General features: G+C 42.4%; 1 protein-coding gene across 1 annotated transcript; it reads left to right on the top strand.

Annotated features, from left to right (window-relative positions):
• Positions 1-932: 932 nt before the first annotated feature.
• Positions 933-22,341, top strand: LOC143399550 (uncharacterized). The gene is made up of 4 exons (XM_076856280.1): positions 933-1,090; positions 18,908-19,034; positions 19,287-19,347; positions 19,901-22,341. Exons 1-4 carry the CDS (start codon positions 1,031-1,033, stop codon positions 21,894-21,896), a joined length of 2,244 nt encoding a protein of 747 aa, XP_076712395.1. The 5' UTR covers positions 933-1,030; the 3' UTR covers positions 21,897-22,341.
• Positions 22,342-22,906: the final 565 nt, after the last annotated feature.

Here is a 22,906-nt window from a genome sequence, read left to right as displayed (position 1 = left end):
CCGCCCCCTCCTCCCCGCTGTAAAGGTCCCTAAATACAAAAATCTGTTATTACCCAGCCACCCGCACCCAAAGTCATTTCTAGCTTGCTCTTGCTCCTTGCTAAAAAGTTACGAAAACCCTATTCAAATAAATGTTATGTTGTGCTACATTTGTGTTGTGTCAATAAACTTTGCATTTTGAGCGTGAGATTCTGTCTCCAGAGATTTCTTTGAGCACTGTCCTAACGAGTAGCACCATAAAGACATGTTATTAGTAGCAATACCTCATTGTACTGTTTGCATAGTTCATCAATGACATTTTACATATACTGCTTTAAAGACATCACAACCAACCTCACCTGTGACTTTCTCTCTTGTTTTCTGAATCATCTTGTTTTTGCTGGGCTGGAACCCAGGGCTTCGATTTGCCAGAAAAGCACTGTACGGCTGAGCTGTTCCGGGTAGTTTCACCTGTTCCTTTGAACATTTTCACGCGGCCTTCAGAAAAGTCAAAGGTACTTACTGAGCACTTCATTTCAGTTGAACGGGCCTCCTTTCCAGGGCTCAGGCCCACCCTGAACCCAGGGCAGGAAGGTCATGTGACTTAAGGTCTTAACACGCTCCTCCGTGGCTCCCGTATGCACAACACCGAATTCTACACGCTGCGGTACCCGTGGGTCTTGTTCGGACGCCGCGGGCTGCCCTGGGTGCGCCCAAGCGTTACCCGCGGGGTCAGGCCTCAGCCCGGGAGGAGGTGCTGCCTGAAAAGCGCTTGGCCTATTTCATCAGGGATTGGTTACGTTAGCTGTCCCTCAGGCGGGGGCAGGGCCTGGAGGCTGTCCCTCAGGGCGGCGCTGTCCAATCAGGCGCGCAGCCGGGGCAAGGGCGGGCTTCCGCAGTCTCGCGCTTTCCTCGCTGGGCCGCGTGGGTCAGCTCCTTCCTCCTCAGGTCGCGTGTGTTGGGTACGGATTCCGGTCGCAGCCAGAGACCCCCACGAACTCGGGTGGCCGAAGTTCCTTCGCGAGGACGGAAGGTGACCCCGGAGGCCCAAATGAAGAGTGTGCGGCCAGGGACCTCCAGGGGCACAGGAATGGCGGGACCTGGCGTACGGGTGAGCGACGGAGCCGAATCCTGGCCGGTGGGTGGACCTGGGGCTTGTCCCCTGGTCCCGCGGGGTGGGCTGGGAGGCGGGTCCCCTGGTCAGCTGCACACTGTGTTACCGAGTCCCGGCCGGCGGGTGGCCCTGCCCCTGGTCCCGCAGGGTAGGCTGGGAGGAGGGTTCCCGGTCAGCTGCAGAGCGTGTTAATGAGTCCCCCTCGGCTGGCCCTGGACTCCAGACCCTTGGTCCCTCGGGACGGACTGAGAGCGAGTCCCCGTGGTTCGCTGCGGAGGATGGCATTGTCCGCGCTGGCGGGTGGCCCTGGGCCCTGACCCCTGTCCCCGGGGTCTGTGGGGTCGGATGGGCCGCGGGTCCCTGAGATCAGCTGCAGAGCGTTCGACCGAGCTCTGTCCCATGAGTGAGCTGGGCAGCAGGTCCCTGTCCTCTTTTTCTTCTCCCTGTTGGCGACGTCCCAGGTTCAGATCTGTGCAGCTTATGTGGCCTGATGCTCTCAGAGTATGTGGTGAGGTGAGAAGGGAAGGGTCAGGGTTCTGGACCCAGGTGTGTTCTGACTCTGACATTTGGCCTTAGGGGTTCCAGTCTGTCCGTCTTTTCTCCCCAGGATTAATCTGTGAGTCCTACAGACACATACTCCTAAATGTGCAGGGAATGGTGTCAAATCCATTTCCATTCTGGAACCTGGCTCCTCCTAAGGCTGGCAGCAGACACCTGAAATTCCAGTTCCCTCCCGCATTCCCAGATGCCAACTGCACCCTCCAGTTCACACTTTGCCAACCATTTGTTCCAGTCTACATTCAAATAGACAGTGTTTTTAATTATCAAAAGTTTCACAACAATGGATAATTTAAATTTTAAATAATTTTTTAAATAATCTTTTTTAAATAATTTTTTTTTTAAAGGTAGGCAAACATTTCCCATGACTGGAAAGCAGACAGGAATGACCTGGAACTTGAGTTTAAAAAGTACTTATGCCTCTCTTCATCATGCCTAGGCACAGACACAGTCTCTCTGGGCAGAGGTGTTATTGGCCATTACACAGGATCCTGTGTCCTCAGTCACTGTCCTGTCCTTTGGTGGGGCTGCAACTAGGTGCCCACAGCTTCCCTGTGCCCTGCAGGGTGCAGGCAGTTTCAGACCCTGGGTCAGCTCCTCCTAGAGGGCAACCTGAGGTGTGGGGAGCAGCCTCCCAGGGGAGCAACTGGAGACACCTGGGTCAGGCAGTGAGATGCTGGTGACACACATGGTTCCTGCCCTCTAGATGTGCTCAGAGCTGTGAAAGAAGGACAGTTATCCCTAAGAGCAGGGAAATCTGACCCCAGCAAGGTGGAGCAAAGCCCTACAAAGCTCTTTAGCAGCAGGAGGGGGTGGGAGGATGTGCCTGGTGACAGATGTCTGACCAAGCTGAGGTCTGACAGGTCAGTGTCCAGTAGTGCTGCAGCTCCCTGGGTTTGTTGCCTTGGAAAAACTTGCTCACTTACTTAACTTCAGTTTTTCATTAGTTGTAAAATGTAATTTAATGCTAGAGCTGGAAGATTAGAAAATACTACTAAAGGACAAGATAGAATTATAAGTCAAGGTAAAAAACCAGATTAAAAAAAAAAAGGAAACATTTGGTCTTATATTTCATTATTTAAAGATTCTTACTGTTTTGCTTCCCCAGAGTGAGTTTACTGAGTTTCTTAGAATTTTTTAAAAAAATTTAATTTGGTGGGGGTCGGGGTGGAGTTGGTAATTTAATATAGAATTCCAGGGCTTTGTTCTGGGAATGCTATCTGGGAATAGAAATGGTGGAAATCTGTATTTCTTTTTTTTTTTTAATTTTATTTGTAAATGGATTTTTATTTATATGTGGTGCTGAGACTCAAACCCAGGGCCTCACACATGCTAGTCAAGTGCTTTACCACTGAGCCACAATCCCAGCCCCAGGAAATCTATTTCAGTGTGGCTCATTCCTAGAAGAAATTCTGGTGGATAAGTTCCTTTCATTATTACAAAGATTCAACCTTACTCATTAGTTGCTGAGGGTCTTGCTCAGTCACTGAGGCTGGATTTGAACTTGTGTTTCTCCTGTGTCATCCTCCGGAGTCACTGGGATTAGAGGCCTGTACTACCACATCTTGCTAGTTAAAAATTCGTATGTATCTTTTCCACCCCCAGGGTGAGAGTACTCACTATGCTTCTCTGATATGTTCTTTGGGGCTTGGGGGCGGGGGTGAGTTAAAACAGAATTCCAGGAGTTTGCTTTGGGAATGCCACCTGGGAAAAGAAATACAATCTTGTTCCAGTGTGGTTGCTGAGAGTAACAAGCCAGTCCTTGCTTCCCCAGTGCTGAAATATAACACCAGAGAAGCACTCCGAGGCAAGTTTAGAGTGGAAAGTAGAAGCTTTATTAAGGACAGCAGAAAAGACTTCTCCCTGGAGGAAGAAGGGGACCCAAGACTGGAATCTGTGGAAGGGCGATGTCTTCCCCTTTGTATAGCTGAGGTCTTCTTTCAGCTTTCCCTCATTCCTGTCCTTTGTTCTGTTATCTTTCAGTGATAGAATGTAGGTGGGGTGGGCCAAAAGTGTAATCTGGATAAGAAGGACTTTTGGACGAGCATCTCCCTGTTTGCTAGGAGCTGCTTCATTAACATTTCCTTGGGTTGGGCTCTGGTCCTTGGGAACATTAACATTTCAATTTTACTCGACCCCTTAGACCCAATTTACCTAACTACACTAACTACCTATCTTTAAATCTGGCTTCAGTTTCATTAGAAAGATTCACCAAAACATCAGCTCCTGTACTTTGCAGGGGTTTGGCAGTGGGTGGGTCTGTTCTGTACCCTGTGAACTGCAGGTGAATGTTTTAACACTGACACTATTGACCAAAACTAGGCAATTCCTAATAGTAGTCACCTGTGATGAATGAATACCAAATATGTTATCTTGGAAATACTAATTAAATAACATGTTTATTGTCTGATAGGGAATAAGTTTGACTTTCCTGTTGAAGTGTGTTTTAAATTTTTTCCTCCTTAAACATAAACACTTGAGTTTGAGTGATTTTTCTGGGTTCTTTAAACACCAAGTCTCTTTGGATTGAAAACATGACCGAGAAGCAGAGATCCTTGATCCTAGAGACTGTAATCCAAGGCCAGAATTGGTCCTACAAAAGGAAGTCACTGAAGGTCCAGTCAGAGCTCTCTAGGCAGCCTTCCCTGCAGAGGCCCAGGCTGCTCACACTAACTTTGGAAGGAGCCCTTTAGACTGAGAAGCTACAGAACTCTGGAAAGCTGGGGGTCCTCAGGCATTATGGGGAGGGATGGGAATGCTAAGGGGATTCCCTTTCTGAGAGTGCATGTTGTCCAAGGCTGTTCCCAGAGTGTGCAATGAAACAAATACAGATTTGGGTGAGAAGCACTTATTCTAAGGAGCACTGCAGGAGAGGGGAGAATCACAGGTGAGCACCCACAGCTCCTGCAGAAAAGGGCTGCTTTCCTAGGGAGGGGCAAACAGGGTTAGGTAGCTGTAGGGAGGGTAGCAAGGAGAGGGGCAGGTCAGAGAATGTTTCCCAGAAGTCAGCCTGTTCTCAGGAGGGATCAGGAAGGAGGCTATATGGGGTTTCCAGCTGCCTTTGGGTCAGAGTTCAGGGTCCTGGAGGAAGGAGGGAAACTTGAGTTTGATTAAGACGGATTTGTTCTAATCACTGAAGAGAAAACTGCAGCTCATTGTTTAGGAGGGAACAAAGAGGGGAGGTATTTTTAGGATCAGGGTGTGACTGCCATGGGTTAAAAAAGCGACCTCTAAGTGATAATGAGAAGGGGGTCTCTGCAGGAACTGCTCTAGCAGAAAGCAGAGAAGGGGGTTTCTTCATTCATAGATCTTTCCCAGATTCCCTTTGGCACTTTCTTTTTCTTATATATCTTTTTTCATTTTGGCCAATCTTAAATTGTATCCTTTATAGTAAACTAAACACAAGTGACATGCTTTGCTAAAAATCAAATCATTGAACTTGAGGAGGAGGTATTGAGAGTCCTTTGTTTTCCTGCCTGCCCTGCGGGGGCGGGGGGGGGGGGGCCCACACCATCTTTCTTGCTGAGGACTTGACTAGGCCTAGGAATTCTCCCTGGGAGGGCCAAAAGTTGAGAAACTGGTGGGCTTAAAGAGGAAGGGCAGGGTGGAGTAGACAAGGACACAATGTCAGAATTGAACTGTTGAACAAGTAGTTTAAGAGAATGTATTGATGTTCAGCAGATTCACACTGTAGGTGTCAGAAGGGGTTTCAGGGAAAAGGCCTTAGTGGCCAGGACCCTCATGTTCCTGCTGGTGGGTACTTGGGTGAAAGTGAGAACTAGAAGTCCTACATAAGGAACATTCCACTCTAGGGAGAGGAGAGCACACTGACCTTCCAGAACCAAATGTCCTAGCTGCACAGGTTCCCTCATTCCTAGGAGGAGCCACCTGGGCTGCATCCACTGTGAGAGTGGTTTCCAAGCTTGGGAATGTATTTAGCCAACAATTGGGGTTCCTGGTGAACTGTGGGAGACAGGCTGCTTCCCTGAGCCAGTCTTATGGTTTCTTTGTTATGCTCGAATTCGGATCCCCAAAAAAACCACCAGAGACCCAAGATCGATGTAAGCAGCAAAGAGGTGTTTATTGCGAGCTAGCTTGGTCCTCCACGTCCACACAGCAACTGGTGACACTGAGAGGCTCTGAGCCCAGGGTTTGTAACAATTTTATACATTCTTTGGAGAAGGCAGGGACCCCCACATACATCATAGCATCTTTTAGCAAATCACACACCGTGGGAAAATCAAATAACAATTCTAAAACATGATTAGCACATTCACTGGCAGGAACGAGTTGGGTAGGGGTGATTGGTTACTACAAGAGGGGGATTCATTTGAACTGATTGGTTTAAGCCAAGAGGGGTGTTCTGTGCTAAACTACTGGGAGGGTCATCTGGCATCCCAGGTGTTTCCCTGTCTCATGCTGATTGGTGGCTGCTAGGGGGTTGCTATGGGTCCCCACCTAGCCTGACTGAGTCAGGGACACCTGGCATAGCAGATCTCTCCTGTTATTTGTAGATAAACAACTTAGCCGGGTGGGAATGTGCCTAGGAGTGCTCTGTGGGTCTATCCAAGGACAAAGGTCATGTCCCTTTCTTGGACAGGCTTTGCTCTGAGGTAGAGGCTGGTTTTTCATCTTCTGTCACATCTGGCTGCCATATAATTCCAATTTGCCCCCAAGTACATAGAATTTCATTCCTTGATTGAATATGAATTTTTAAAAAATATTTTTTAAATGTCAATGGACCTTTATTTTATTTCTTTATATGCGGTGCTGAGAATTGAACCCAGTACCTCACACATGCTAGGCAAGCACTTGACCACTGAGCCACAACCCCAGCCCCTGGATATAAAATTTTTATGTTTTTGATTAATACTTAAGTGGATAGAGTGTGATATAAAGAACAAAGAGTCCTTGAAGTTTTTTTATTTGTACCTGTTTGTTTCTGTTTACTTCCCTGTGGCTACACATACTGCTTTTTACGAAATACCATGAGCATTTTTTTGTGTCCCCATGTTCATAGGAAAGATGTTCAGTCATTTTCTTATGATGAATTCACTTATGAGGTTATTTCTGTTTTAATATCCTGCATGTTAATTCAATTTGTTTCTGAAATGTGCAGACATTTCCCCTGAAGTAGAGCAGCCTTTTTGTACCCTAATTTTTTTTTATTCCTATATTAGCTGCAATGCACAGAACTTTTTAAAAATAATATTTATTTGTTAGTTTCAGGGAGACACAATATATTTTATGTGGTGCTGAGGATTGAAATCAGTGCCTCATGCATGCTAGGCCATGCTGTACCACTGAGCCCCACCGCCCCACCCTATTATAGTTTGATGGAGCTGTCTGATTCTTAATAGACTTGAGTTTTTTCCTTTGGACTTTATTTTTTAACATAAGAAAATCTATAGGATAGGTGTTTGTTGGGCTCCCAGAAGTAAATCTTTAAGTGTCCCCTCCTGGCCACCTGGGACTGAGCCTTTCTGGGAACATATTTCAGCAGTCAGAGTCTGGCTCCCATTTTGGGACCCTGCTTACAGTTCTCCAAATGGGTGTGGTTTTTTTTTTTTTTTTTTTTTTTTTGTATCAGGGATTGAACTCAGGGCTCTCCACCACTGAGCCACATCCCCAGCCTTAGTTTGTAATTTATTCAGAGACAGGGTCTCACTGAGTTGCGTAGTAGCTCCCTTTTGCTGAGACTGTTTTGAGCTTGCAATCCTCCTGTCTCAGCTACCCTAGCTACTGGGATTACAGGCATGTACCCCCACACACAGCTTACACATGTTTTTTTTATTCTGAACCATGGGTGAAGCAGGCTTCTTACCTGACTGGGTTCAAGTATTTGTTTATGAACTTAATAATTGTATTTCCTTTTAATCTTTTTATTTTATTGGCTGGAAATGGGTTGACTGAGAAGTAAAGTGTGTGGAAGCCTTGGCATTGCAGCACTGGTCTCTTCCAAGTGTTGATGCCTGTCTCCCTCCTTTCCAGTCTGGCCTGACCTGGTACCCACCTCTCAGGTCAGGATCAGCTGCCTTGGAACAAGGAGTGTGTAATTCCTCACCTTGCTTGTAACTGTGCCCAGGCAGAAGATGCAGGAAAGGCCTAAGTGGAAATGTCCCCTGGTAGGACTGGTCCCCTTGCAGGGAGGAAACCCTGCCTGAAAAGGGCTTTTGCCTACTACCTGGCTTCCCACTATCCTTCTGGCCTCATTTATCCAGGAGTCTGATACATCTCCTGTCACTCAGCGCCCCAGGGTGTACATATGTGGGCTGGGTTGTGCAGGGGTCTTGTGGAGCCCTGGGCAAGCAGGGGGCAGCTGGTGAGAGGGGGAGCCTTCCACAGTCTCAGAGGCCTTCATCTCTCACCCTGTGCAGCTCAGAATCCATCTCCAGGTCTGTGTCTTCTCTGTTGTGTGAGGCCCAAGTGGCTCTGGCTCAGGTCTGTCTCCCTGTGACCTGCAGCTGCTATGAGGCCCACAGGAAGGAAGTCAGGACTCCCCAGAAGGCAGGAAATGATAAGTGTGTGGGGCCAGGAACTGCTCTGGGAGGTGGGCTAGTTAGAACTGGTGGGAACCAGCTGTGGCTGGACTCTGAACACCCACTCTCAGCTCCAGAGTCAGCCAGCCCAGACCTGAGTCAGATGCTTCTACTGCTCACCTCTTGGTGCCTTCAGGCCATGGTGTGGGCTGGTGCAGGTGGGTTCCCCTTGTGCTGCCTGGTCTACCCCTATTTTGGCAGAACCCTCTCTGACTAGCTGGACCCCAGCCCTAGGCCCTCTGTGTGCAGTGAAGGCAGAGGGGGATCCTGACTCTGGTCTAGGGCTGCTGTGTGGAAGATGCTGGTCTGAGGTGTCCTTGTTCCTCCTCCTCCCCATGAGTCACTTTGCTTTCCCCTACCAGCCGCTTACCATTCCTGTCCTGTGCTCACATTTCCAGACTCCCCCTCCCCCTCCAGTTCACTGCATTATCCACTCTTTGCTCCTCACACTGCATTCACTGGGCACAGCCTCAGAGATTTGTTTTCTGTGTGTGAGTTTGCCATGTGGTTTGAGCAGAGGACAGTTAGCTGGAACTCCACTGTTAAAATTGACTTTGTGCCTCTGTTACTTTACTTTCTCCATGCATAAAACTTTATCGGAATAATTTGTGCAGAGGTTTCCTTTGAAAACCTCACAGGATTCCATGTCCTCAGCCATTGGCCTGTCCTTTTTTGGGGGTCCCCCAAGGTACCCACAGGTTATCCTTTGTCCTTCAGGTTGTAGGTGATTTGAGGCCCTGGGTCAGCTCCTCCTAGAGGACATCCTGAGCTGTGGGGTGCACCCTTTAAGGAGATCAGCTGGGGGCATTGGGACTGAGAAATCTCCAGGAATAGGCCTCATCTAGACAGCTACCTCCTAGAGAGACTGTCTCTTCCAGGCCCTGTTCCCATTTCTTGGAGACAGGAGGACAGTCAGCCTGTGGATGCTGGTGCTGACAGGCCAGGTCAGAAGTAATTCCTGCCTCTTGCATTCTCTCATGTTTTGAAGGAGCAAAAACTCCAGAGCATAAGAACCATCCACCCAGTGTACTAGTGTGCAACCCTGACCAGCCTCACAGGCTGGAGTCATGGTCTAGGTCTCTTGGGTGGTGATTGTGGAGTATTTCATTGAGCAGGACCAGGTGGGAGGAGGATGCCCAGCTTGTAGGAACCTTACCTGCCCCTTCAGCTTAACATCTATGTTTCCTCAGCTCCAGCTCTTTCTGTGTTCATGACTTTGAAATGACCTGCTCCCTTATTAGATATCCAGTTTTTCTCAAATGTGAAATGTATTTATTCAGAGCTAAGCAAGGTAAAATATTCAAAAAGTAAAAAGTAGATTTCAAAAGAAGATATATATATATATATATATATATATATATATATATATAATATATACATTTAATAAGAATTCTTATTTGCCTTTCTGCTTCCTCTGAGCATGGGAAGAAAGTTTCTGTGACCTAACTTTTTTTTTTTTTTTTTTTTTTTCAGATGAAATTACATGTACTAGCTTCAAAAATGCTACTAGAGAAAAGAGGAAAATAAATGTCATTGTGGGCTAGGAATATACCTCAGTATGTAGTGTGTTTGCCTCACATGTACAAGCTGTGGGTTCAATTCACAGCACCACAAAAGGAAAAGAAAAAAAGGGGGGGTTACATGTCCACAAAAGGTGTGGTAGGGAAATTTGGACTCCAAGGATTCATGAGAATATTGGTTCCCTTGTATAATGAAGAACTTGTGACAGTGAATAACCCTTTTTTGCTTCCTGTTTTCTGAACTTGGAAGATTACCACTACATTTCATGGGACAAACATGACAATTGACACAAATAACAAAAAAATGTTTATTTTCTTCAAATTTGACTTACTGTAATGGAAGTTGTTATTAAGTGACATCTCTTTTGTCTGAACAGAACAGGTTTTCATGAGATTACTAAAAATCCTTGAGCATCTTTCATGATTTCATCTAATTCCAGTTTCTTCCCAGATGCCGCTTCCTAATGCTGTCCCACTGGGAGTTCACCTTTCACCTTGTGAATCTTGGAGTTGAAATAGACCTTCAGTCTATAATACTACCTGATGGTGTTCTCTACAAGGTGTTGGAGACTCCTGGACATTTTGGCTACTCTTAGATACTATTTCTACTTGCAGAAGTAGTTTTGATGTTCTTCAAAAAAGCAGTCCTGCTCTTAGATTTCACAGAATTTAAGACATGAAGCTAGAGAAACAATTAAGCTACCTCTCCACAATTTGATCAAACTGCATGCAATTCATTTCCCTTTTTTTCATTATTGCTTATTTCCAATATTTCTTGGGTGCCGAGTTCAGCCCTTTGTGGTCCAGGCAGTTTCCCTGGCTTGGCTGCCAGAAACTGTTCCATTGCAGTATGTCATTCCTATGCCTTGAGGAATGAATTGGAAGTGTTACCTGCTTCCTTTTAGAGGGGATTAAGGACAGTTTTCATTTCCTCCTTAGTGTGGTGCAGAATCCACCATGATACCCCTGGGCCATGCCTTTCCTCTGATGATCCTTAGTATCACTTTATTAGCCTGTCTATGTTGTGTGCTCTTTTTTGTGTGTGAGTTGTAGTAGATTGTTTGTGTCCAGGAGTTGGTCTAGTTCATCTGAGTTCTCAAATTGTACTCTGGTAGTTATTCATAACATTCCTGTATTTTTTTTTTTTTAAGTTTCTAGGATGAATAATGGTGTCTCTCATTTCTTCTAAGTATCATGTCCTTTTTCTTAACTTAGCTGTGGTTTATCCATTTAAGGATGTCCATGAAGAACCTGCTTTTGATTTTGAATCTCTATTGATTTCCTAATCACAGTTTCATGATGTCTTTAATTATATGCTAGCGTCAGATGTAGGTTCTCCTTGGTCTTCATTCTTTAGTTCCAAAGTGGATAAATGAATGATTTTTTTAAATTTATCAAAATTACATTTATTAAATAATTTGTTTATGGATATAAGCCAAACATGATTTTTTTCTTTTTTTTAACTTCACAATTTATTTCATTTTATTTATTTTTATATTTATATGTGACAGCAGAATGCATTACATTTCTTATACATATAGAGCACAATTTTTCATATCTCTGGTTGTATACAAAATATCTTCACACTAATTCGTGCCTTCATACATGTACTTTGTAAAATAATGTCCATTACATTCCACCATCATTTCTAACCCCATGCCCCCTCCCTTACCCTCCCAGCTCCTGCTCTATATAGAGTTCGTCTATTCTTCCCATGCTCCCTCCCTACCCCGCTATGAATCATCCTCCTTACATCAGAGAAAACATTTGGCATTTTGGCTTTTTGGGGTTGGCTAACTTCACTTAGCATTATCTTCTTTGACTTCATCCATTTACCTACAAATGCTATGATATTATTCTCTTTTATTGCTGAGTAATATTCCATTGTGTATATATGCCACATTTTTTAATTGATTTATCTATTGAATGGAATCTAGGGTATTTTATCAAAATGACTGTACTACCAAAAGCACTATACAGATTTAATGCAATTCTGATTAAAATCCTAATGACATTACTCATAGAAATAGAAAAAGCAGTCATGAAATTCATCTGGAAATTCATCAGAATAGCTAAAGCAATCCTTAGCAGGAAGAGTGAAGCAGATGGCATCACTATACCAGACCTTAAACTATACTATAGAGCAATAGTAACAAAAACAGCATGCTGTTGGCACCAAAATAGACTGGTAGACCAATGGTACAAAATAGAGGACATAGAGATAAACCCACAAAATTACAATCCTCTTATATTAGACAAAGCTGCCAAAAACATGCATTGGAAAAAAGATAGCCTCTTCAACAAATGGTGCTGGAAAAACTGGAAAACCCTGTCTCTCACCTTGCACAAAACTCAACTCAAAATGGATCAAGGACTTTAGGAATAAAACCAGAGACTCTGTATGAAATAGAAGAAAGAGTATGCCCTGATCTCCATCATGTGAGATTAGGCCTCAACTTCCTAATGAGGACTCCTTAGGTGCAAGAATTAAAATTAAGAATCAATAAATGGGATGGACTCAAAGTAAAAAGTTTCTTCTCAGCAAAAGAAAAAATTTGAAGGGAATAGAGAGCTTACATCTTGGGAGCAAATTTTTACCCCTCACACATCAGATAGAGCATTAGTCTCTAGGGTATATAAAGAACTCAAAAAGCTAAGAACCAAATACAAAAGTAACCCAATCAATAAATGGGCCAAGGAACTGAACAAACACTTCACAGAAGATGATATACAATCAGTCAACAAATATATGAAAAAATGTGCATCATCGCTAGCCATTAGAGCAATGCAAATCAAAACTACTCTAAGATTTCATCTCACTCCGGTCAGAATGGCACCTGTTATGAATATAAGTGTTGGTGAGGATGTGGGGAAAAAGATACTCTCACACACCACTGCAAATTGATACAGCCAATATGGAAAGCAGTATGGAGATTCCTTGGAAATCTGGGAATGGAACCACCATTTGACCCAGCTATACCTCTCCTCTGTCTATATCCAAAGGACTTTAAAACAGTATACTACAGCGACACAGCCACATCAATGTTTATAGCAGCACAATTCACAATAGCTAAACTGTGGAACCAACCTAGATGCCCTTCAATACACAAATGGTTTTATTTCTTATTTTCTTTTATTTATTTATTAAATAATATAGATTTGTGTGTGTGCTGGGAATTGAACCAAGGGCCTTATACACACGAGGTAAGCATTCTACCAACTGAGCTATATCCCTAGCCCTTATTTTTTATTTTCTAATGTGAGTGTTCACTCCCTTTAATCTGCCCTAAGCCCTACCTGTGCTCTGTTTCACAAAGTTTTCTAAGATGCAGTTTCAGTTCTTTTCCTTTGAAATATTCAGACTGATCCTGAGACACCCTTGACCCATGTGCTGTTTAGAACTTTGGGATTTGATCTGCAGATATCTGGAGGTCGCCCAGCTGTGTTTCTGTTACTGATGCCATGGTAATTCCAGTGTTCCTGGTGCCATGTTGGGATTTGGTAGCCTTCTGCACTAACGCCTGTCGTGGCTGAAGGTAGCTGGTCGTGGAGACTTCCCTGTAATGTTGAGAAGGATGTGTGCTGGGCTGCTGTTGGCTAAGTGCCCTAGAGGTACCTGTGGTGGGTGTGCTGTTGAGTTAGACACCACTACAGCTCTTCTGTGTGCTCCAGCTGTCACTCACTGTCAGACGATTGCCACTGACTCCTTCTGTCACTGGATTTCACCGTGTGTCCATGTGAGTCTCTCCCCATTCCCCCAATCCTTCCCTGTCCTTGTGAGTCTCTCAGTTGTTCATCAGGTGTTTTGACCTGTGGTAGGTTGTGCGTCTTAAACATTCAGGCAGTTGGTTTTAAGTCTTGTTAGTGTGTCTGTTTTCTCAGTAGTGGATTAACTCAAGCATTTTTTTTCCCATTGATGAGATGTTCTTTGCTCTTTATGTGTATTCCTTATTTTGTTACTTTTGCATAGTGGGTATTTGAATATTATATTCCTCTGAAATCAGTTTTTCCCTCTATTCAGAGTTTGCTCTTGTTTGTTGAAGACTGTGGCCATTGTGTATAGTGACTTTCCAGAGTATTTTTGGAGACAGTAGTTTAGTTGCTCAGTGTACTCAGGGGGTCTCTCTTAGCTTTTGTTGAGCCTAAGTTTTGATGGAGTGCCATGAGGAAATAGCTGGAAAGAAAGCAGAAGAATAACAAGAGCTCATCTCCTTTTTCTGTGGACATTTGTGCTGGAGCTGCTGCTTTAACACATGGTTGTTCTGTTTAAAACCACTTCAGCCTTAGTTCTCTGAAGACCTGAACCTCGAGGGCAGCCAGTGCTGGGCATGTAGGTCTTGGTCCTGTCTGAAAGGTTTCTGTTTGGCATGGGTGGGCTTCCTCAGTTCCCTGGTATACCCGGGTGCTGGTGAACATTCACTTTTTAAATTTTTTCTGTAATAGGCATTGAATCAAGGGATATTCTACTACTGAGCTACATCCCCAGGTCTTTTTATTTTTTTATTTTGAGTCAGGTTCTCACTGGTATCCCAGGGTAGACTGCAAAGTGTGATCCTCCCACCTCAGCCTCCTAAATCCCTGGGATTTGAGCCATGCACCATTGAATACTCCGTTTTTTTCAAACCACAGATTGAACCTCATGGTGCTGAACCACTGAGCCACATCCCCAGCTCTGTTTTATTTTTTGGAGACAAGTTCCCTCTAATTGTTTAGGAACTTGCTGAGTTCTAAGGCTTGTTTTGAACTTGTGATTCTCCACATGAGCCTCCCAAGTCACTGGGATTGGACCTGTGTGCTAACATACCCAGCCTTAATATGCCAATTTCTGAGAATATATTTTATTTTGCCTTTTTCTCTCACACTTTATATTGTATTTTTTCATTTAAACATCTAACCAGAAGTAGGATTTTGTTTTTTTTTAAAACATGTTTAAGCATTTTTCCACTAATTTGCTATACCAGTTGTCTTCTGATGAGGCAAAACTGTGAGAAGCTTGTTACAGACTCTCAGATCACACTAGGTCCTCTGTGATGTGTAAATGCAGTAATTCACAGATAAGTCCTTCCCTGTTCCCTCTTTAGTCAGTGAACTGAGCCCTACTCTGTGGTGCTCAGGTTGCTGTATTATGTATTATTATGTATATATTATGCATATATGTTTTGTATTGCGTATTATTTTTTCTATTTTGGAGGGGTTCCATTGTAAATGAACTTTTCTCTTAATTGCATTTCAGTGCTGACCTTGGGCACACATTTTCCTATTGGGTACTTCCGGGTTTTGAACACCACTTGTCCTGCTGAAGTTCAGGATTTCATGTGTACCTTCATTGTGGACTCATTTGGGTTTTATCAACTTTGGAAAATGGCTTGGGGTCCAGGAGCCACTGCTGTGACATATGAAGTGGAGATGGTCACTTCAGCATTTGAAAGTTGAGTGGTCATGGCCCTGTGAGGAGGTTTGTGTGAGGCCTATGTGTATTTGTGTGTGTCTTAGAGCCTCACAACTTCTTAAGTATTGATTACCACCTATGTAGCAGGCTTTCGGTAGGTGTTGCGGTGAAGATGCCCCATCAAATGCCCCTGTCCGCTTGCAGTAGACTCTAGTGAGCAGGAATCCAGAAATACAAGTCAAATACTCACTGCCAAGTGGATTCTATTGATGGGGAGAGAGGTGGTGACAGTTGCAGAGGCTGCACTGTCTTCTCCCATCTTGTTGCCTGTGGTTGCTGTCTCTGCAGGTGAGTAAAATCTGAGTTTCTGTTGCCTGCATCCACCTGTATCTTCTTGGTAGAATCCTTGATTTTGCCTCAATGTTTGGGGCTATGTGAGCTTGCTCTGAGGTCTGGAATACTGTGATTTTCTTCCTGGTTTCCCTGGTAGCACCCCTCTTGCTCTTGTCTATAATTGACTTGTTTTTGTTATCCTGGAGACAGCCTTTCATCCTTACATAGCCTCAGGGTTTGTAGATTCCCCCTGGCTTTTCAGAGTGTTACTTCTTTTCCAGGTGCTTGTTTATGTTGTGAAGATGGCTTGAGCTTTGTCATCTGCTTTTTCTTCATTCTTTTAGGTATCAACACCTCCAGATGCGTGATGCAGTTCCTTGGAGTGCCATTTCATTCTGCTGATGGTGTCCAATGAAGGACAACATTTTTACTTTCAAGTGTTGATTCAGTTTTAAGTTGCACGTGTGGATGAGGTGCAGAGAGGTAGTTGCACACCTGTTCCAGTGTGCCATGATCAGATCAGGGCATTAGCTCTTCCATTTCCTAATATTTTTTTATTTTTCTGTGTCTCTGGACTGCTCCCTCAGCTGTATTATGAAATACAGATTGACTTGCTGTGTACTGTGGTCACCTATGTTCTGGAGGGCAATACTGCTGGCCCCTCTGGAGTATATTCTGGTACCTGATACTCAGCTTCTTTCTCCAGTCCCTCCCTATCCTGTCTCACCTCTCTTTTTTTTGCCTCTGGTGACTACTCCCTCGTACTTTCTGTGAAATCAACTTGCAACTTCCCCATGTGAGTGATAAAACACAGTGTGTCCCTCTCTGCCTGCCTTATTTCACTTAGTATGGTATTCATAGTTCCAGTCTCCTTGCTCTAAATGACAGGACTGAAAACTATTTTTGGTGAAATCAAATTTTATCTATTCTCATGATTGATGTGAATGGTATTATATCTCAGATACCATTCCCATATCCGGTATTGTGAGACATGTGCTCTACATTTTCTTATAGGAAGTGTGAGGTTCACATCTTACTTCAGGACTTTGGTTCACGTGGATTTCATGTATGCGTGTGTTGTGAGAGGACAGTCGGACTTTAGGTGTTAACATGAACATCCAGTTTCCTTGCCCATTTGTTAACCCAGAGGTCCTGGACCCCTAGCCTGACCCTGAGGAATATCATTTTCTTCTGTGTGTCAACACTGGCCTGGGTCCCTTAATATTCTCCATTGCTGTGTGTGTCTGCCTTTAATAGTATAGTTTGAGTGGGTTTTGAAATCAGGAAATGTGATGTTGTCACTTTATTTTTCTTCTTCCATTTTTGAGTTTCTTGCAATTTCATGTGAACATTAGAATGATACTTCTTATTTTATATAAAAATTGCACTGGTGCTTAGCACAGTGGCACATACCTGCAGTCCCAAAGGCTTGAGAGGCTGAGGCAGAAGGATCACAAATTCAAAGCTAAAAGTCTCCAAAAGTGAGTTGCTAATTTGAAAGTGATCGAACTAACTTTATGGTTAATATTTGGGTAGATGTACAATTCCTTGTGCTCACAAACACCAAATATTTTTACTTGTATCATTTTTTTTTTCAGAAATATTTTGTACTTTTTATTGTGCAAGATGTTGCAGATAATTTCATAAAAACATTTTTATGCAGCTTTCTCCTTCTGTTACTATTCCTGGCCCTTTTTCATTTCAGTCATGCATTTATTCATCTCATTACATGCCCTGGCATGTAATTGCAGGTTTATCCCCCACTTATTTTTGTCTTTTAATTCCCCCGCCCTTTTTTTCCATACTGGGGATTGCACTTGAGCACTGAGCCACATCCCCAGCCCTATTTTTTTTTAAACTGAGGATTGAACCCAGTGGTGCTCAACCACTGAACCACATCCCAAGCCCTATTTTGTATTTTATTTTAGACAGGGTGATACTGAGTTGCTTAGCACCTCACTTTTGTTGAGGCTAGCATTGAACTCAAAATCTTCCTGCCTCAGCCTCCCAAGCCCCTGGGATTACAGGTGTGCACCACTGTGCCCATCTCCCAGCCTATTTTTAACTTATCTTTTAAATTGCATGTGAATGTGTTCACTTCTCCATAATACCTTCTATGTCATTATTCAATTTTCCATGTGAATTTCAAGCCACTGAAAATTTTCTCTTCTCTTGGTCTATCTCTTTGTTCTTCTCCATGCTAATACTATGCTGAGTCCAATAGTATAATTTAAAATTTCTTCATTTATACTCAGGTGTCACTTATACATTTGGAAGTGTGTTTTTAGGCTGGCTCACCATTGCACAAACACCATAGTGTATTCACAGTCCTAGAAGTAATGACCTATTAAATATCATGGCTCTATGGTGTCAGTGCTTCCTAGGCTACAACCCTGCACAGCATTTACTTGACAAGGTACCAAAGTTTAACATGCATTAGATTTGTTTGTACCACTATCACTACAAACACATTAGTAATCATTTTACTACAGTTAAACATGTATATGTATGCCATAATTAACCAAAAATGTCTTTGACCAAAACATTGTTATGAGGCACATGAGTGTGTATCATATTAACCAACAGTCTGCTATCTAGAACATATTGATAGATGTTACACATTTCTTAATTCTTATTATACCTGGACAAGTATGTTGATTAATGGGAATTTTGTTTGATAAATGTCAGAAAAGGTATTTGACACTCATCTCATTGTATTTTGATATTAATTGGAAGATATTATCAAGTTGTTTATTACTAATTGTTTTTGTTTATTATTTGGTTAAATTTTGTTTGGAGTGAAGCACCTACATATTCAACTTGTTCTCTTAGTGTAATCACAAAGGATGAGCTCAATCCATAGTTACCATGTTGTGACCACATCAATGCAATATCTACTCTTAGAGTCTTCTCTTAAAGGGTTCTTCTTCTTTTCTTTTTTGAGGTGTGGGAGTACTTTGATTCTTTAGGCTCTAACATAAGAGTGGGACAAAATAACAGGATTTCAAATGTAAAACGAATGTTTAGTAAATACCATGTTGTTTACATACTCTCAATCACTATGACTTAGTGTAAATGGTTAGTTTGGTGAAATCATCTCAAATCTTTAGCTCCACCTATTTTTCAGCAGGGATTTCCAAGTATAGGTCCGGTCAGGAGGTCTAATATTAGTGCTCTTCTGCACATTAGATGAGAGCCCTACAAAGACATTAGAGGTGACACAGGGCCATATCTTGCTCCCTGGACTTTACAATGAGATGGGTATTTTGCTCTGCTGATGATTTTCTGGATAGTTCAAGTCTTATTTTGGAATGTCTCTTTTTGAAGCAGTGAAGGCAGAGAGTACAAGTTTTAATGACCAAATCATGGAATAAATATTTGGAGACCACAGAAACATATTCTAACATGTTGAGAATACAGCCCTCATGTTGTCAGTCTCTCTTGGTCTGCACTACATTTTTGTGGCATATTTTAGAATTCAGTGACCTTTGAGGATGTGGCTGTGAACTTTACCCAGGAGGAGTGGGCTTTGCTGGATCCTTCCCAGAAGAATCTCTACAGAGATGTGATGCAGGAAGTCCTTAGAAACCTGGCTTCAATAGGTAAGCATGATGTTTCATTACATATTGAAAGACAGAGCACCTGGGAATTTTTTGCCCTCCTATATTTGGAATATAGAAAGGGAGTACTTTGAGAATAAATTGGGCCTAACATCAATTCACGGTGCAGCTTAAATATCAGAATTCTTTTTTTCCCCTTTTTTCATCTCTTTTTATTAGTGCATTATTGTCCAAATTTTTAATCCCATTCATTCTAAAGTCATTCATAATGATTGCTTTGGGTCTACGTTTTAGGAGACAAATGGGAGGACCACAATGTTGAAGATCAGAACACATATCCTGGGATAAATCTAAGGTAATTTGTACTCACAAGAGGAAACAGAGTGCCTTGAGGGAAATCTAGCATGTCCTATAATTTTACAAACAAGAAAATAAACATGATATGAATTATGTTTATTCTTTTTTCACCAAATATGAATTGTAATGTAAGATACATGTTTATTGTTTTTAAAATAATGGATTTGTTGATAGTACTAACAAACTGCATTCATGATACCACTGTTTAAGTAGTAGCTATGGAGAAGCAGTGTTGTAAAGTAATCTTCAAATTGACTTTCATATGGTTTAGACATGCCAGAAAACCAGTATTTTCACTGATCTTAATAATTGTGTAAGTCCAGTGCCTATTAATAAATGCAAAATTACAGAGCCAACCATAAATTGTGCTTGTAATTTTTTAACAGAAGTCATGTAGTAGGCTCTGGAAAAAATTTAAATGGTATTCAGTGTGGAAAAACTTTCAGTGAGATTCCAAATCTAGTCTTAAAAGGACATTCCTGGTAGAAAGTCCATGTGAAAGAAGTACATGTGGACAGGTCTTCATATATCAATTTTTTTTTTCTTAATAGGCCCATCATATCACACTCTGCAGACAAACCATATGAGAATGAAGAGTATGGAGGGAAGCTGCATGAACGTAAATGGATCAGAAAATCTTTCATTTCTCCCACAAAAACTCAAAGACATACTGGAGAGACGGCTCATACATGGAAACGATGTAGTAAAGCCTTCATTAACCTTAAAGTACACAAACAAACTCATACAGGAAAGAAGCCCTATCAATGTAAACAATGTGGAAAAACGTTTACTACTTACTCTTGCCTTCATATACATGAAGGAACTCATACTGGAAAGAAGCCCTATGAATGTAAACAATGTGGGAAAGCCTTCACTCAGTCCAGTCATCTTCACTCACATGAACAAACCCATATTGGAAAGAAGCCCTATCAGTGTAAACAATGTGGAAAAGCCTTTTGTAGTTCCTCTTACCTTCAAATACATAAACGAACTCATACTGGAGAGAGGCCCTATGAATGTAAAATATGCGGAAAAGCCTTTGCTTCAACCAATCACCTTCACTCACATGAAGGAACTCATACCAGAAAGAAGCCCTATGAATGTAAACAATGTGGGAAACCCTACACTAGGTCCGCTTACCTTCATAAGCATGAACGAAATCATACTGGAAAGAAGTCCTATGAATGTAAACAATGTGGGAAAGTCTTTCCCTGGTCCTCTTACCTTCAAATACATGAACGAACTCATACTGGAGAGAAGCCCTATGAATGTAAACAGTGTGGAAAAGCCTTCACTACGTCGTCTAACCTTCAAATTCATAATCGAATTCACACTGGAGAGAAGCCCTATCAATGTAAGCAGTGTGGCAAAGCTTTCACTCAGTCCAATCAACTTCACTCACATGAACAAACCCATACTGGAAAGAAGCCCTATGAGTGTAAACAATGTGGAAAAGCCTTCAGTTGTTCCTCTTACCTTCAAATACATAAACGAACTCATACTGGAGAGAGGCCCTATGAATGTAAAATATGTGGAAAAGCCTTTGCTTCATCCAGTCACCTTCACTCACATGAACGAAGTCATACAGGAAAGAAGCCCTATGAGTGTAAACAATGTGGGAATGCCTACACTAGGTCCTCTTACCTTCATATACATGAACGAATTCATACTGGAGAGAAGCCCTATGCATGTAAACAATGTGGAAAATCCTTCACTACGTCGTCTAACCTTCAAATACATAATAGAATTCACACTGGAGAGAAGCCCTATGAATGTAAGCAGTGTGGCAAAGCATTCGCTCAGTCCATTCAACTTCACTCACATGAACATACTCATACTGGAAAGAAGCCCTATGAGTGTAAACAATGTGGAAAAGCCTTTTTTAGTTCCTCTTACCTTCAAATACATAAACGAACTCATACTGGAGAGAAGCCCTATGAATGTAAGCAGTGTGGAAAAGCCTTCATTGCTTCCCTTTACCTTCAGGTACATGAACGAACTCATACTGGAGAGAAGCCCTATGAGTGTGAACAATGTGGAAAAGCCTTTGCTTCCTCCAGTGACCTTCACTCACATGAACGAACTCATACAGGAAAAAAACCCTATGAATGTAAACAATGTGGGAAAGCCTTCACTAGGTCCTCTTACCTTCAAATACATAAACGAACTCATACCGGAGAGAAGCCTTATGAATGTAAACAATGTGGAAAAGCCTTTACTACAACATCTAACCTTCAAATGCATAATCGAATTCACACTGGAGAGAAGCCCTATGAATGTAAGCAGTGTGGCAAAGCATTTACTCAGTCCATTCAACTTCACATACATGAACATACTCATACTGGAAAGAAGCCTTATGAATGTAAACAATGTGGAAAAGCCTTTTGTAGTTCCTCTTACCTTTATAGACATAAACGAATTCATACTGGAGAGAAGCCCTATGAATGTAAACAATGTGGGAAAGCCTTCACTAGGTCCTCTTCCCTTCAAACACATAAACGAACTCATGATAGAGAGAAGCCCAATGGGTCTTCTTTACTTACATGAATAAACTCATACTGGGAATAAGCCCTTTCACTACTTCATCTTACTTTTAAAAACATAAATGAACTTATACTAGAGACAAGCCCTATGATTGTAAGCTGTGTGGGAAAGCCTTTGCTAATTCATCTAGCCTTGAAATACATGATTGAACTCATAATGGACATAAGTTTTGTTGTGCTTTGGATTTGAGGTTTTCACTAAAAGGTTAAATGTGTAACAATGCAAGAAGTTTCAGAGGAGAAATGATTTTCTCATGGGAGTCTTAAATCAATCAGTCCATTAATCCCCTGACAGGGATTCACTGAGTGGTAGTGAGTGGCTGGAGGAGGTGGGAATTGGCAAGGCTTTGGAGTATATATTTGTATCTGGCCAGTAAAGATCTCTCACTCTGTTTCCTGATCATCATGTGAGCTGCTTTCCTTTGTCACACTCTTCCATTATGATGTTCTTCTGCCTTACCTCAAGCCTTTGAGGAATGGAGACTACTGTCTGAATTGACCCCTTAAATAAACTTCCTGCCCTACAATTGTACTGGTTGATTCTTTTAATCATAGCGTGAAAAAGATGACTAAAACAAATTTGTACCAAGAGTGAGGTCATTGTTGTTAGTAACCTGATGATATATTTCATAAGCATTTGCAGCTTTTGGAATAGGATGGAGGAATTTTGAGATTTTTAGCAGTTCAAGCTGGAAATTGTATAGGTTGTTGTAAGGGGAGCTTAATAGCCGGTAATGGTGGGAGCTCAATAAGACTGTGGACAGTGAAGACAGGGCTCAAGTGTGTTTAGAGGAAAAGGATGACACTACTGGTGATTGGACTAAAGGTCATTCCTGTTATGCTCTGGCTAAGAAGTTGTCTGCATTTTACCCATGTCATGAGTCTTTCTGTGAGGCTCATTTTAAAAGTGATGGACTTCTTAATCTGGCAGAAGAAATTTCTATGTAGCATAGCTTTCTGGTTGTGGCATGGATATTGCTGGCAGCTTTTAGCCAGATTTATTGTAGTAAGGAG

The sequence above is a fragment of the Callospermophilus lateralis genome, chromosome 5, assembly GCF_048772815.1.
Source record: "Callospermophilus lateralis isolate mCalLat2 chromosome 5, mCalLat2.hap1, whole genome shotgun sequence".
Lineage (NCBI taxonomy): Eukaryota > Metazoa > Chordata > Mammalia > Rodentia > Sciuridae > Callospermophilus > Callospermophilus lateralis.
The sequence above is the reverse complement of the archived record's forward strand: the minus strand, read 5'-3'. Positions and strand labels throughout refer to the sequence as shown.